This window comes from Chinchilla lanigera, unplaced genomic scaffold (assembly GCF_000276665.1).
Source record: "Chinchilla lanigera isolate Chin_1 unplaced genomic scaffold, ChiLan1.0 scaffold00007, whole genome shotgun sequence".
Lineage (NCBI taxonomy): Eukaryota > Metazoa > Chordata > Mammalia > Rodentia > Chinchillidae > Chinchilla > Chinchilla lanigera.
The window spans coordinates 29,464,707-29,481,276 of record NW_004955408.1 but is presented as its reverse complement, the minus strand read 5'-3'; the positions used below and the strand labels follow the sequence as shown (position 1 = coordinate 29,481,276).

Genomic DNA, 16,570 nt, shown 5'->3' with positions numbered 1-16,570 from the left:
AAAAAAAAAAAAAAAAAAAAAAAATCTAAAAAACTTGTCTTGGTAGAAAAGCAATAAGCCGAAACACATTTTGGAATAAGTATTATATACCTATGTCAGTTAATAGCATTTATTCCATGCTGTAAGCCAAGTAAATTATGTTTTACTGAGACCGAACAGACATTCCAGCGAAGTTTGCAAACGCCAATAACATATTTAACAGGAAAAACAACAACAAAACCCCCAAGGAAATAATTTGACATAATGGACATATATAATGTACCAAGCGATGGTTTAGTCATTAGAATCTCTAATCCCTAGGTGACATTCCTGGCAGGTAATGATATCCTCCATAATGTAACTGAGGCTAAAAATGTAAAGTGTCTTGCCCACTTAATTTAGAAAATCATCAAGGTGTCAAGGCTATACCTCCAACCAAAATCTGTCAAAACTCTAAAGTTCCTGGGTTCTTTTAAATAAAATAGGACTCTGTGTAGTGCAGCATCACACAAAACCCCAAATCCCCTCTGCCACTACCTCTTCTCTTGCAAATGTAATATCATAGTCTCTCCTTCATATTCTTAGTAGTTTCCATGGGTGACCCCTTGTTCTCTTTCCTCTTGAGGTTACTGCTTCCACTTTTGGTGTTTGCCTCTGATAGAAAGGCTTCAGTTCTCTACCTCTCTACTTGTTTCCTTAGGGCCATCAAGGAAACCAGCCTGCCCAAAAGCTATATATTAAAGTGAGAAAATCTATGTCTGACATCTTTTAGGTTCCTGCATAGTCACATGCATTCCTCCCCACCAAGAATATAGAGAATAATCCTCTACAATTTTAGGGTTTGTGCATCTAGATGTCCCTCCAAGGCATCATGCACTCATAGGTAAGGCTTTTAGGAAGTGGCTAGATAAATGTGAATTTCAGGGTGTGATGATTAAATTAGTCTACCTATTGGTTTAGCATAGTTTTGGTTGTGGGTAATGGAAGGACCAATCCTGAGTATGGGTGGTGCCACTTCAAAAGACATACCTTGGATGGGACAAAGGGGAAAAGGGGGCTTGCCGCTGCTGCTTTGCTGCCTTCTGCCATGCCAAGTACCATATCTCCTCTGTGATGCCCCTCTGACATTCCATCCTGCCTTGGAACCAGCCAATTATGGAACGAAACCTACAGACTGTGAGCTGAAGTAAACTAGCCCTCATTTAACTTTGGGTATAGGTTATTTTGTCTCAAAAACAAGAAAGTAACCAAGACAGTTTAGCAAATTACCAATAGGTCTTTTTTGTAAATAAAGGTTTATTGGAATGTAGTCACACTCAATTTATTTACATATACTCTATGGCTTTTGTGCTACAAAGGCAGAACAGAGAGGTGACAGAGGACTTAGGGCTCATATAATCTAAAATATTTACTACTTGGTCCTTTATGACGATAGCACTTTCCTTAAATGAACAATGGAGTACAACTATAAACTGGACCTAATGGCATACACCTGTAATCCCAACACTTGGAAGGCTGAGGCAGGAGGACTGCTGTGAATTCAAGGCCCGCCTGGGCTACATAGCAAGACCCTGTCTTTAAAAAAAAGAATACAACTATGAATAAAAACAGCTGAGTCACAATTGACTTAAAACCAGAATGTGGGGCCAGGGATATAGCTCAGTGGCACAGCACCTGCCTGGCAAAAGGTCCTGGGTTTGATTCCCAGTACCAAAAAACAAAACAAAACAAAACACAAAACCAGAATATGCTTCTGAAGTTTCTTTTCTTTCTTCTCCTTCTCTACTACCTCTGGCACAACTCCCCACCTATGCTTTCTCCCTAAACAGGACTGCTCACCCTGTCACAACACTTTTGAGTTGGGAGTTGGAAGAATAAAGAGAATTTATGCAACCCAATTCCTCCTACTACAAATGGGCAAAAGCAACAAAAAGTGATCTGGCAAGCTAAGATAAAGAGTAAGTATGGAAAAAGAAAGGGATGTGACCTTTTGAATATTCAAAATAGATATTCAAAGCAAAAATTACAAAAGCAATGAATGCACAGAATCATAAAATAATGCAAGCCTCAGTACTAGATGCACAGAAAACATAAAACAGCAAGAGCCAAAGCAAACTACCACTGTGATCCTCAGAAAATATACCTACTTCCAGCACAGACCCAGGACCTTATGTCCTGGCTCAATACAAACAAAGTAATAATAACAACAACAACAACAATAGAAGGGGCTGGAGATTTAGCTCAGCGGCACAGCGCCTGCCTGGCAAGCGCAAGGTCATGAGTTCAATTCCCGGTACTGGAAAACAAACAAACAAAAAAACAAAAACAAAAACCAACAATAATAGTAACAAGAAGCAAAAACTCAAAAGAACCCTTCCTAACAACAGCAAGTTTACTTAGCTCAAATCTCCCGCTGAAAACAAATACAAATGTTGTATAATGCATTTTACAAATAACCTGAAAAGAAAACATTAACAGCAAGGCGTGGTGGTGCACACCTGTAATCCAGCACATGGGAGGCTGAGGCAGCAGAATCCGTGACTTCAAGGCCGGACTGTGCTAGGAATTCATTTCAAAGCCAGCCTGAACTACACAGTGAGACCATGTCTCAAAAAAAAGCATTAACAAATAAAGAACTATGTACAGCTCAGCACGGTGGCGCACGCCTGTAATCACAGCACTCAGGAGGCTGAGGCAGGAAGATCGTTGCAAGTTTGAGACCAGCCTGGGCTACAAAGTGAGCTCAAGGCCAGCCTGAACTATACAGTGAGACCCTGTCTCAAAAAAGACCAAAAAAAAAAAGAACTATATGCAAACCTAAAACTAAGGTTAAAAAGCACTAAAACTAATTTTTTGTTCTGAGGGCTTTTGGGCAATCCAATTCCTATGAAGGAGATAAAAGTTTAAAGGAACTAACTAAGGCCCCTAGTAGGGTCTACTCTCAGGGTAATCATGAAGCAGAAGCATACCACCTCCACCTCCAGGAGACCATAGGGAGAGGACCCTTTGGAAAGTGAGCATGAGAAGTGCACAGAACAAATACACAAAAAGCTACTGTCACAGACTGGCCCTCCCATAGATTGGGGGAAGGAGGTTGGTGGAAAGGAAATTTCAATCCTTCAGGCATGTAACAAAAGTAATCTGAATCTTTCAAGAAAGCAAGTTTCATTCTAAGGCCTCACATAGTATAAAAATATTATAACAGCATCAAAGAATCACTGCAAGTTCAGTGCCAGCCTGGGCTATATAGTGAGTTCAAGCCAGCCTTTACTACATAGTGAGATCCTGTCTCCAAAAAATCAAAAAAGGCCGGAGTTGGTGACACACACCTGTAATCCCAGCACTCAGAAGGCTGAGGCGGGAGGATCATCACAAGTTCTAGGCTATCCTGGGCTTCATATTGAGTTCAAGGCCATCCTGAACTACATAGTGAGACTATGTCTCAAAAAACAAACCAAAAAAAAACCATATATGGTACGCTATATGATAAATAATCTGAAACTTAAAGAAATAAGTTTCAGAGTATTTAAGAGTAAAATACTGACTTAAGAGTGAACAAATCGGGGCTGGGGATTTAGCTCAGCGGCACAGTGCCTGCCTAGCAAGCACGAGGTCATGAGTTCGATTCTTAGTATCGGAAAAAAAAAGAAAAAAAGAGTGAACAAATCAAAACGCAAAAAAATAAGTTCATTACAATTGCTTAAAAAATACGAATCTATCTTCTTTGCTAACTCATGCACTTACTCTCTAGAAAAGAAAGCTGAGTGACTGAAGGGTATGACCGGAAGGAACACTTTGACTGAATAACTTCTTTTGTTGTCTGGAGGCAGGGTCTCACTATGTAGCTCAGGCTGGCCTTGAACTCAAGGTGATCTTCCTGCCTCCACCTGGAAAGTACTGCGATGACAGGTGTGTACCACCATGCCTGCCACATTGAATAACTTTTTGCATCTTAAATTTTGAATTATGTGAACATATTACCATATCGCAAACCAAAAAATTAAATTATATGTAAATATTTGAAATATTACAGTGAAAGAATGCTGTGAAATACCACTAAAGACAGAATCTGCTTTCAAAATATATTCAAGCTTATTCTTAATAAAAAACATGAAGAAAAATATTATTTCAAGCACCCACGTGACTATTTGCCAAAAAAATCAGATCTATAAAGGCAATGAAAGAAGAAAATAATGTCAAGGAAAAAGTAACCAAGTAAAATAAGATAAATAGAAGTACATGGTAGATAATAAATCTGTTATTAGACACATCAAACAAAAACTATAGCCAATAACAGAGTACCCCAGGCTAAGATCAGGAATAAAATTAAGCTAACTGGCAAGTAGCTTCAGCCTAAAATAAAATTAAAAGTGGGATTGGGAGCTGAGTGCATGCCTGTAATCCCAGCACTTTGAAGCCTGAGGCAGACTGGTATGAGTTCATGGCCAACTTGGGCTACATAGTGAGTTCAAGGCCAGCCTGAAGTACACAGCGAAACCCTGTCTCAAGAAGACAAAAAATAAATAAAGTTTAAAATACTCCAGCCAGAATGCACTCAAAGAATACTGAAAAACATGACTAGTAAGCTGTCAAAAACCAAAAGAATCTTCACAGTACAGTATTTGAAAAAGAAACAATCTTAAGAACAGCAAGAAAAACAATTTATCACACATACACAGGAGCTCACATTAGATTATCAGATTACTGGTCAGAGATCAGACCAGAAGAGATTAGAAGGGATTACAAACCAGAAGGGATTAGAAAAATATATTCAAAGTGCTAAAAGAAAAACGGGCTGGGGATATAGCTCAGCAGCACAGTGCCTACCTGGCAAGCTCAACATTCTGAGTTCAATTCCCAATACAAACAAACAAAAAAGAAAGAAAGGGGCTGGGGATTTAGCTCAGTGACACAGCGTTGTCGTGGCAAGCACAATGTTGTGAGTTTGATTTCTGGTACCAGAAAAAAAAAACAAAACAAAAAAAAAAAAAAAACGGGAAAAAGAAAGAAAAACTGCCAACTATGAATAGTATATTTAGGAAAACTGCCGCAGAGGGAGTTCATCACTGGACTTGCCTTCATGTGTTAAACAGTCTTGCAAGTTGAAACAGAAAGATACTGGACAGCACACACCTGTAATCCCAGCACTTGGGAGGCTGAGTGAGGCAGGAAGATTGCTCTGAGTTGCAGGCTAGCGTGGGCTACATAGTGAGTTCAAGGCCAGCCTGTACTACCTAGCAAGACCCTGTCTCAAAAAGCCCCCCACAAAAAAGATACTGGACAATAACAGAAAGCACTCAAAAATTAAAACGTGTAGTTAAAGTTAAAATACTGAATACTGTAATGGTACATAAAGTACTCCAAACAAAGATTAAAAAATAACTATATCTACAAAACTATGTTAATGAATACATAATACATAAAGTTATGATTTGTCATATCAATAGCAAAGTGGCAGTGAGGAAATATGGAAGAGTAGAATTTTTATATGTAACTGAAGTTAACAACTTGTAAAAGATTGTACCCTAGGCGTGGTAGCACATGCATGTAATCCCAGCTCTCCCAGGAGTGACACCAAGACAGGAAAGCCATGAGTAAAGACAGCAGGCTAGTTACAAAGTCGAAGACCAGACTGAACTACACAGTGAGACCCTGTCTCAACAACAACAAAGGGCAGCTGTGGTGGTACACAGCCATAATCCTGGCATTTGGGAGGCTGAGGTAGGACTGCCATGGGTGAGGCTAGCCTCAACTACATAGAAGTTCTCTCAAAAAAGGGGAGGGGGCCTTCATTACATTGTAATGAACAATGATTTCTTGACTATGATAGCAAAAATGCTAGTAACAATGAAAATTGGTATAGCGAGTTCTCAAAAAACTAAAATTAGAAATTCCATTTGACCCAGTTATTCCTTTTGGTTCTCTTCCTAAGTCATCATATTACAGAGATACACGCACACCCATGTTTATAGCAGCACAATTTGTAATATCTAAATCTTGGAAACAGCCTATATGCCCTTCAACAGATGAATGGATAAAGAAAATGTGGTATTCATATGCAATGTAGTACTACTGTGCTATAAAGAAGGATAACCCTAAAGCACTTTTACATAAATGGATCCACCTCATGACTATAACCTTAAATGAAATCAGACACGCAAGGTTACCTATCATAGTTTCCCTTATACGAGAAACTCAAAGTATAAAATAAAAGATATCAGGAAATAGGGAGCTATTTTTCAAATGGGAAGGGAAACAAGAGATGGAGGGAGGGGCCAGGCATGGTGGCACAAGCCTGTAATCCCAACACTAGGGAGGCTAAGACAGGAAGACTGCTGTGAGTTCAAAGCCAGCCTAGACTATATAGTGAGTTCAAATCAAGGACACAGCAAGACCCTATCTCAAGAAAGAGAGAGACAGAGAAAGAAAGGAAGGGAGGGAAGAGAAAATGAAGGGAAAACGCACTTTTCTGAAAGTTGAAAAGAAAAAATTGGAAATAGAGCTTTTGAAAATCAGAAGGGGAAGAAGACCTGTAGGGAGCAGGAAGGCATGGGAGCAAAACAAAGAAAGTGTTACAAGCCAGGTGTGGTGGCACATGCCTATAATCCCAGCACTGGGGAGGCTGAGACAGAAAGACTGCTGTGAGTTCGACGCAGTCTGACTACATAGTGAGACTGTCTCAAAAAGACAAAAAAAAAAAAAAAGGTTACATACATACATGTACAAATTCTCCAAAATAAATGTAATTGTTATGTATTGCAGAGAAGTACTAATGAAAAAAAAAGAGCAAAAACAAAAAACTAGGCCATCAGTGGTGGTCCATGCCTATAATCCCAGCACTGAGGCAGGCCAAGGCAGAAAGATCGCCATGAGTTTGAGACAAGCTTGAGCTACAATGTGAGACCAAAGCCAGCCTGAACTACTGTATACACTGAAACCCTGTCTCAACCACCCTCACCACCAAAATGTACCCTTAGGTGATGTTAGTCAAGAGTGCGGTTCTTGGAAGGTGTCCCCCAGCACTCAGAAGGCTGAGGCAGGAAGACTGCTGTCAGTTCAAGGCCCAAGGCCAGCTTGGGCCACAGTGAGTTTAAGGCCATCATGAGTGAGTGAGATCTTGTCTCAAAAACAAAATAAAATAAAATGATAGGAAATGGTAGCAAAGTTGTTGGGAGCTGTGGAAACAGCAAAGTATACCACTTGCCCTAACATGTGTGAGGCCCTAGGTTCTATAAAAAAAAAAAAAGTTGTTGAGACACTAAAAGAAATTATTTTTTAAGGCTTCTGGTAAAACTTAGTATCTGAAAATATAAGAAATTCCGATCTCCAAATTTCAGCCCCTTCTGCATAAAGCCCCTTATTCAGTGATGAGCCTTCCCTCCCAGTTTATCTTTCTATTAAAAAAGACCAACTTTAGAAGGACAACATTATTAGCATATTCTCCACCCCCCCCCCCCCCCCTTCTAACATAATCCAAAGTCCTTACCTGGCTCAGGGAGCTCAGCCTGTGGTGTCAAGTTGGGAATTCCTGGCTCTTTTTCCATGTTCTCCATGCTGGTACTGGATTTATCACAAACATTCAACCGTGGCCCAACTGAATCTAGGTGGCTGACATGATTAGGAGTTGTTAGCGAATCCTCTAGTGTATCTGTAGAAGGAGGAGGAGCTCTATGCTCTGAGAAATTATTGTGCCCTTTCTCTATAGGTTCGCCAGGAGGAAAGACCCCAAAGGCGCCCTCAGAGTTTTCCTTCTCCCTAAATCTGTTAGTGCGCTTTCCAGGTTTAGTGCGCCTTTGGTTTACACGCTGCCACCGCTTTTTAGGCACTACTTGACTTATACCAGTACTGGGTTCATCATGCTCACTGTTCATTTCAGAATCCAACATTGGGCCTTTACTGTTCTCAAAAGTGGATCCTTTTTCAGAAATTTTATCAGGGTCAGACTGTTTAATTTTGTTATCAAAATGTACATCAGAAAAGTGAACATCTTCACTTGCTAAATGGTCCATTAATTGCAGAGGTTCTTCTTTAGGAGGATCTGCTGCCCTATTCCTTGATGGGCTATTCACTGAAGCTCCACTCCCTTTGTCTCCCTGTGTTGTACCTGGAAGGGTCAGAGCTGGAAGTCGGTTCAGTTTTCTTTTGCGCTCTGTCTTTAAGGTTTTCTCTGTCTTTAAGGTTTTCCGGTTCACTGTGTTCTTTGCTATTTGGACTGAAAATGCATCTCTCATTTTGGGTGACAATTTTGATCTGCCACAGTTACGCCTAGAAACACAGTTTGATCGACTTTTTCCAGGAGGGAAGTCTCTTCTATTGGACACTAAATCAGGTAGGGAGGCAGACAACTCCCCAGACAGTGCAGAGTCACTCCCATTAGGGCAAGGACGGGCTGAATCCTGAGTGCCATCTCCATTTTTTTCTGCATTGTGTGTAGAGCCTCCTGAAACTAAAACTTTAGATGCCCCTACAGGGCTACTGGTAGAACAGTCTCCACGGGCAGGACTTCGATAAGAGACCAGGTTTTGACCTGTCATCAACCTTTGCTCCTTGGTCTTACTATCATGCATATCTTTTAGCATCATTAGCAGTGTACTGAATTTGTAGTCTGGTTCAATAGGCATATGATTCTGACTAGAAGTGGAAGAAAAAAGTAATGGTTTTGATGGCTTTGGTGTTCCAGAGTCACTGACATCATCACTTAAGGATCTGTAAGAAAGTTCTTTCAATTCTGACAGAACATGTTTTACCACTGCTGTTTCTATGTCACTTGAATCCCTGGTTTTCTCATGCATGTTGTTTAGTAGCTTTAGCCCATCTACTTTCCCACTTTTAGAAATGCTGGCCAAAGCAGAACCTTTAGAATCAGAAGAGCAGCATCTCAAACTGCAGTCCTCATTTATAACTTGTGATTCTACCATAACTGGATTTTCTTTATGTTTGCACTTTATATTTCGGAACTTGGGCTGTTTGTTTTTTGAATGTAATAGACCTTGATGTGTAGCCCCACTTTTCATTAGTGAGTTCTCACTGGAAATGTTTGGTGTGTTGAATTTTGGAGACAGATTATCATTTCTAAAATCTGAATGGGATTTCTGAACAAAAGTAGACACCTTAAGATCAGAGAGATTAACCTGAGATGTTTCAGTTCCAGGCTCTGCTGTCTTACAAGCCAGTAAGTGGTCTGTATGTGAGTTAGCAATGAAGGGCTTCGATTTGGCTTTTACTCTAGTGTTTGTGTCAGGATACCTAGAATACTTCATCTTTTCATTTTTCTGTACAGGTAACACATTCTCTGTTCTATCAAAAGTATCTGTAATTTCAAGGACACTGTTATCAGACTCTGAGCTGTGTTCTATGGGATCCAGATCACTGCTTCCATCATCAGAAGTGGTACAGATACTAATGGAATCACTTCGCTTTTCTTCATCACCAGCTCCAACATAGCAGAGCTGTACTTTCGAATTACACACCAGACCTCGCTTTTTCTCCCCAGAGCGTTTAGAGATCAAGGCACCCTCAGATAATCCTAATAAACCATCACAATTTGAAGTCTCAAATTCTTTCTTTGCAGTGTTTTTTCCACATGAAGCAAAGAGAAAACTGCCTGGGGAAGTGCTGGACCCACTGAGGCTGTTTGCTATCCTAGAAAGTTCATTAGAGGCCTGATTATCAGACACATCCCCAGAGATAAAATTTAGGCTAAGGTTCTCAGGAGTCTTTCCCCTCCATTCCTCTTTATGTGTTTCAAACTGCATAAGGCCCTTTTTCACACTAGTCCTTTTTAGATTATCAGAGCTTTTTCTAGTTCGAGACTTAGCAGGGGGTTTTTCCTTCTCATCTGCAGAATGTTCAGAATCAAAAGCCAGAGATTTCAAGCAGCCATTAAGCAATAGGTCATGTTCTGATTCAGGATCATTTGTACAATCCTCAAATGGCATGTCCTCTTCGCTGTCCAACTTGATTGAACTGGTGACACATTTCCTGTTCCTTGACCCTTTGGGAACATCATACTGTTCAGCAAGACCAACACTGGCTTCCCATTTACTCAAAATTTTCTGAGGCACCTTAAATTTAAATGAGAAAAAGAATAGCACTTATCAAAGAAATGGGAGGAGGAAGAGGGAGATAATCAATAAACACCTTTTAAACCAGAAACTTTTTTAAACATTGTTGGACTTATTCAATGTCCTTTTATGAGACTGGCCAGGTAGTTCACACCTGAGCTTATCCAAAGCTTATACAATAGAGATTTCCCCAAAACACTGCCATTAATAAAATCTATAAGTACAGGAATGATTGGTCTCATAAACCCTCCACCCTCCTTGCACTTACAAGTAAGGAGCAGTACACTATAACTTACCCTAAAACTAGTTATATATTTCTGAATCGAAGAATACTCAGACCTTCCCTACATATTCCTCTAAACTTTAGATGAGAATAAGGATTCTTTTTCCACCAAAGGAAGGACAGAACATGATGGGAGGGGGGGAACAAGAGCAGTTGGATTTAAAAACAAAAAAGAACTTAGTGTAGTAGTGGTGGTGCACACCTGTAATCCCAGCACTCAGGAGGCTGAGGCAAGAGGATTCCCATGAGTTTGAGGCCAGGTGGGCTCCACAGTGAGTTCAAGGCAAGCCTGGACTACAAAGTGAGACACTGTCTCAAAACAATCACCAAATAAACAAACAAACAAACAAAAAAACACAAAAATGGCAAAAAATCCAAAGAAGATAAATAAGAAAAGGTAGGACAGGAGGAATGAGCAAGTTAGATCTGTCTCCTGGACTCTGAAATTCTACATATGACTAGGTTACCTGGCTAAACAAAGGTTTTCTATACATATCACATACAACCTGGATTATAACAAGGTCTTCTATGGGGATGTAATTTTCTTTCTTTTTTTTGAGACAGGATCTCGACATGCAGTTCAGTTTAACTCACTATGTAACCCAGGCTGGCCTGAAACTTACAGTGATCCTCCTGCCCCAGCTGTCATAGTGCTGGGATTACAGGTGTGTACCACCACACCCAGCACAAGAGGACATAATTATGTAGCCCAGAGAAGTGTTTTTGTTTGGTTGCTTTGTGTGGTTGTTTATTTGTTTTTTGTCTTTTTGAGACAGGGTCTCACTGTGCATTTCAGGCCAGCCGTGAGCTCACTTTGTAGCCCAGGCTGGTCTCGAACTCACAACGATCCTCCTGCCTCAGCTCCCAAGTTCTGAGATTACAGGCGTGCACCACCATGCCCTGCTTGGTTGGGTTTTTTTTGTAATGGGAACTGAACTCAAGGCCTTGTGCCTGACAGGCAGGTGCTGTGCAACTGAGCTACATCCCTGGCCCGATACAATAGGTATTGATTAGTACAAGTTGTAACTGATCACAGTTTACAAATATATCAATACATTTGAAAGGGATGTTCTACAAAGCATAGAAAACTTAAGGTCACAAGACACTGTAGCCTCCTCTTGTAAGGCACTAAATTGACCATGTGATTGCTTTCACACACACCACCAGTGCTCATGTTTGTGACCAGATAAATCAGTTTTTTATAAGAGGAAAATGCGAGTAAACTCTTCTGAAAAGAGTTGATAAATCTACACAGCTAAAGGTAACACAAAAACTGTGACACCTCTCCACCATTACCACTCAAAATAGTAGGAAGAATGAAGTTTAATTTCTTCATCTTAACAGCATACACTGTTATTAAATGGGGGCACATTTCTGTAATCCCTATACTCTGGGAAGCTGAAGCAGGAAGATCATAAGTTTGAGCAAACCTGGCCAACTTAACCAGATCCTGACTTAAAACAAAAACAAAACCAAAAACCGCAGTCGTGTAATACATTAAGATTTTATACGTATTTCTAATACTTAAAAAAGTTCTAGAAGGTACATGTTGTTATCTTAGTTTTAAAGACACCAAGTCTCAGAGAACATAAAAAATAAAACGGTTAAAATGATAAATTCTGTCCTGTATGTATTTCAACAACAATAACAATAATAAAAAAATTGGGATGAACAGAGTATTAAAATAGTAAATTAGACACCATGGCACACACTAGTAACCCCAATACTTTGGAAGGCTGAGTTGGGAGGACTGCAAATGCAAGCCCAGCCTGGCAATTTAGCAGCCTTGTCTCAAAATTAAAAAACTAAAAAGGGGGAGACATAGCTCAGGTAGAACACCCCTGGGTTTGAACCCCAGTTCCACAAAAGCAGAAGAAAAATGAAACAAAAGTAAGTAGAACTTTTTTTGAGCCAACTTTAACACAAAACATCAAGTAAAAGAAATAAATATTAACCAGGCATAGTGGTGCATACATGTAATCCTAGTACGTGGGAGACAAGAAGATCGCTTTGAGTTTGAGCCACTCTGGGCTACATAGTGAGTTCCAGGACAGCCTGAACTACATAGCAAGATCCTCTCTCAAAATACATTATCCAGGCACACATCTGTAATCTCAGCACTCTGAGAAGCTAAGTTTATCACAAGTTTAATTGAGGTCCATCTAAGCAACTCAGTGAGACTCTGTCAAAATTTTATTTTATTTTTTTTTTTTGGTTTTTCTCCGGTACCGGGAACCGAACTCATGACCTTGCGCTTGCCAGGCAGGCGCTTTTGCCGCTGAGCTAAATCCCCAGCCCCTCTGTCAAAATTTTAAAAGGTGACTTGAAATAACTGAACATATTTCTGCTTCATGGAAAAGAGTAAATACGATGATGTAATCTAAAATATTAGTAAAGCTCTTTACATGGTAGACCAAAATAAATTTTAGTGAAAAAACACTTGGATACTCAGCCTTGCTTGAATTTTGGTATACTATTGTGAATCAAATAGGCAGGCATATCTTAAGAGATAAATTTCATTACAAATACTTTTTGTACTCATACATCTTTCGTATTACCTTCAAGGTATAACAAATCAGAATTTTGCTGCTCAATGTATATTACATATACCTGTATTTAATGTTTCCATCAAGTTTAAAATTATAAACAAACATGGATGAAACTAAAAAATTAAACTATTAAAAAGCCTACATGGGCCGGGGATATAGCTCAGTGGGACAGCGCCTGCCAGGCAAGCATGAGGTAGTGAGTTTGATTCTTGGTACCAAAAATAAAAATTAAAATTAAAATTAAAAATAAAAAGCCTACATCTCACGATCTTGCTGCTTCAGCCTCTCAAGTAGCGGGATGTTGCCAAGTGTGCACCACATTTGGTAACATTCTCATTAAGAGAAATAATTAGCCCAGAGGATGAGAAGTTGAACATTTAGTTTTAATGATCATTTTCTTCTTGCAGAAAGACTGGCTTTGCCATATCATCCTGTCACTTCTTTGAGAGACAACGCAGAAGTAACTGCAAATATTTCTCAGAAACTTGGGTGTATTTCAAAAGCTAGCCTATCTTCCCCCTATAAAACTGCTTCCAAAGTATTTACTAATAAACATCCTATAAACTCAGAAATATCTTATAAACTTCCAAAAAAAAAAGTTTCTTCCTTGACTGCTTGTACTCAGCAGTACATAATTTTAAAGAGATCTTTTTTGGGTTTTACCTTATGTCTATAACCTTTTTCTTTCTGCTTTCCTCTTTTCCTAAGGACAGGTAATTCTTCAAATTGATGCCTGCCTTCAAACATGACAATTGCTTTTCCAGCCACCCAGGCTCTTTCAGAAGGGTCTCCAAAAGCCTCCACGTAGTACTCACGATAGGGCCTCCGGTTGGCAACTGTAAGGATAAAAACCAGTGTCATTACTTCAAAACCATAAATGCTCATCATCTACAGAACATTGTGACCCCTCATTGCCGAAGAAGACTCTGGTTATAAACAACACACTAAACAACCACAGAACTTAGGACAGTCTAAAAGGGGTCACTCACATACAAGGAAAATTTTAAGTATTCAATTTATATGACAAGAAAATACTTCAGAACTGTTCAATCAATATTTGGAGACATGGTATATAATCAAAACTAGTTATCTGAGCTAGGCATAGAGGCGTACGCCTGTAATCCCAGCACTGAGGAGGCTGAGGCAGGAGGATCATTGCAACTTCCAGACCAGCCTGAGCTACAAAGTGAGCTCAAGGCCAGCCTGAAATGCATAGCAAGACCCTGTCTCAAAAAAGTAAAAAGCACAGGGGGGCAGGCGTAGTGGCACATGCCTGTAATCCCAGCACCTGGGAGGCTGAGACAGGAGGATCACCATGAATTCAAGGCCAGCCTAGGTTGCATGAGCAAGTTCAAGGTCAGCGTGCACTACATGGTCAAACCTGTAGCATAAACAAAGCAACAAATAAACATACTAATTCCAATGACTTCAGAAACAACTCTGGAATTAAGTAATATGATCCTTTTATACGCACAGTACATTCCAATTACTTCACAGAACAAATCTGCAGCCAAATGCTGGCTTTGCAGATTCGAATTTTATACAATTTCAAGAGAAAAATTCAAAATTAAAAAGAAAACTTGAAAGGTAATAAAAAGAGAAAGAAGACGAAGAAAAAGGCCAGGCATGGTGGTGCACGACACTCAGCTGTAATCCCAGCACTTGGGAGGGCTGAGGCAGAAAGATTGCGAGTTCAATCCCAGCCTGGGATACATACTGAGTTCAAGGCTAGCCTGGGACTACATAGAGACTGTGTCTTTAAAAAAAAAAAAAAAAAAAGATTCAATCCCCAATACACCCTCCCCGCAAAAAAATTTACATTCTAAACTGGACTGCATGAAAGCACATGCCTGTAATCCCAGCACTCAGAAAGCTGAGCAAACAATACCTGACTGAGGTGGGCCTGGGCTATACAAAGCTCCAGAATAGCCTAGACTACAGTATAAGAACCTGGGGGAAGAAGGAAAAAGATGACATACTGGTCATACTGGTAAAAGGTTCAAGTATTAAGTTGGGCATACGCAGCTAAAGCTTGAAAAACTCAAGCATTATGGATACGAATTCAGTTTTGATTAACAATTTTCTTTTTGGTCTTTTTTGAGACAAGGTTTTACTATGCAGTTCAGGCTGGCCTTGACCTCACTTTGTAGCCAAGGCTGGCCTGCCTGAAACTCACAGGAATCCTCCTGCATCAGCCTCCCAAGGGCTGGAATTACAGGTGTGCACCACCACACCCAGCAATTTATAATGATTTAAAACACAGATTTAAAACTGACTCTCATGAAAGAGAATTGTGACAGACTGAATGTGTCTAGCAAAACTTCATTATGTTGAAACTCTAATCTCAGTGTGATGGTATTTGCAGGTGGTACATTTAGTGTAGTAAGTTTTAGATTAGTCATAAGGATGGGGCTGCCATGAAAATATTGGCGTCCTTGTAAGAATAAAAGAAAGCCAGGTGTGGTGATGTATACCTGGTTTGGTTTGGGTTTTTCGGTCTTTTTGAGGCAGGGTTTCACTATGCAGTTCAGGCTGGTCTTGAGCTCACTTTGTAGCCCAGGCTGGTCTCAAACTTATAACGATCCTCCTGCCTCAGACTCTTGAATGCTGGCATTACAGGCATGTGCCACCACATCAGGCTTGGTGATGTATACCTGTAATCCCCACATTCAGATCTCAGAGTTCTAGGACAGCCTGGAACATATAATGACTTAAAAGTCAGGCTTTGGGCTGGGGATTTAGCTCAGTGGCATAGTGCCTGCCTGCCTGCCTGGCAAGCATGAGGTCGTGAGTTCGATTCCTGGTATCAAAAAAAAACAAAACAAAACAAAAAATAAATAAAATAAAAGTCAGCCTTAACTACATACCAAGACCTCCAGATAGATGAAGTACATGGACAGATGGAAAGGATGGAGGGATGGATGGAGGGAAAGAAGGAAGAGAGAAAGGGGAAAGGACAAAAGACAACAGAAGTGAAAGGGGATTGAAAAAAGAAAAAGACATAGCTTGGCTGGGCACGGTGGCAGAAGTCTGTAATCCTAGCACTTGCAAAGCTGATGCAGGAAGATCACTGCGAGTTTGAGGTCAGACTGGGCTACAAAGTGAGTTCAAGGCCAGCCTGAATAGCATAATGAGATTCTGTCTCAAAAAGACCAAAGAAAAAAAAACAAAAAAGAACAGAAGAAAAAGGGAGACAGTGTGAGAGAAAAGGAGAGAAGGAAGGAGGAAAAGAAGACAGGAAAGAGAGAAAAAAACAAAAGAAGCTGGAGCATGCTACCACTGACACTTTATGTTCTACCATTTATGAACACAGCAAGCAGGTGGTTAACTACAAGCCAGAGAAGAGAGTCCTTGCTAGGAAACATCAACTGATCTTGAGTTGAGCTTGGTCTTTCAGGCCTCCAGAGCTGTAAGAATCAAACTGTTTAAGCCCCTAGGTCTATGGCACTTTGTTAGGGCTGCCTGAGCTTAACCAAGGTCAAAGATTAAACAAACAAAAAAAAAAAGAATTACCAACAATTATTTAAAAGAAGGGAGAATAGAATCCAGCAAAGGGGAATAAAAATAAACCAAAGAAAATACTGACCATTGGCTGGGCACAATAGCACACACCTGTAATCCCATCACTCTGAAGGCTGAGGCAGAAAGATCCCTACAAGTTCTAGGCCAATCTGGCCTAGTAAATTCAATCTCAG

General features: G+C 40.1%; 1 protein-coding gene across 2 annotated transcripts in view; it reads right to left on the bottom strand.

Annotated features, from left to right (window-relative positions):
• Nucleotides 1-16,570, bottom strand: part of Nsd1 (nuclear receptor binding SET domain protein 1) — a 131,052-nt gene that overhangs the window by 66,168 nt on the left and 48,314 nt on the right. For both annotated transcript variants that reach the window (XM_013509737.1, XM_013509739.1), the window contains 2 exons: nt 13,539-13,711; nt 7,466-10,043 (listed from right to left, as the gene is read on the bottom strand). In XM_013509737.1, coding sequence (XP_013365191.1) covers nt 7,466-10,043; nt 13,539-13,711 — 2,751 coding nt within the window. The remainder of the gene's footprint in view (nt 1-7,465; nt 10,044-13,538; nt 13,712-16,570) is intronic.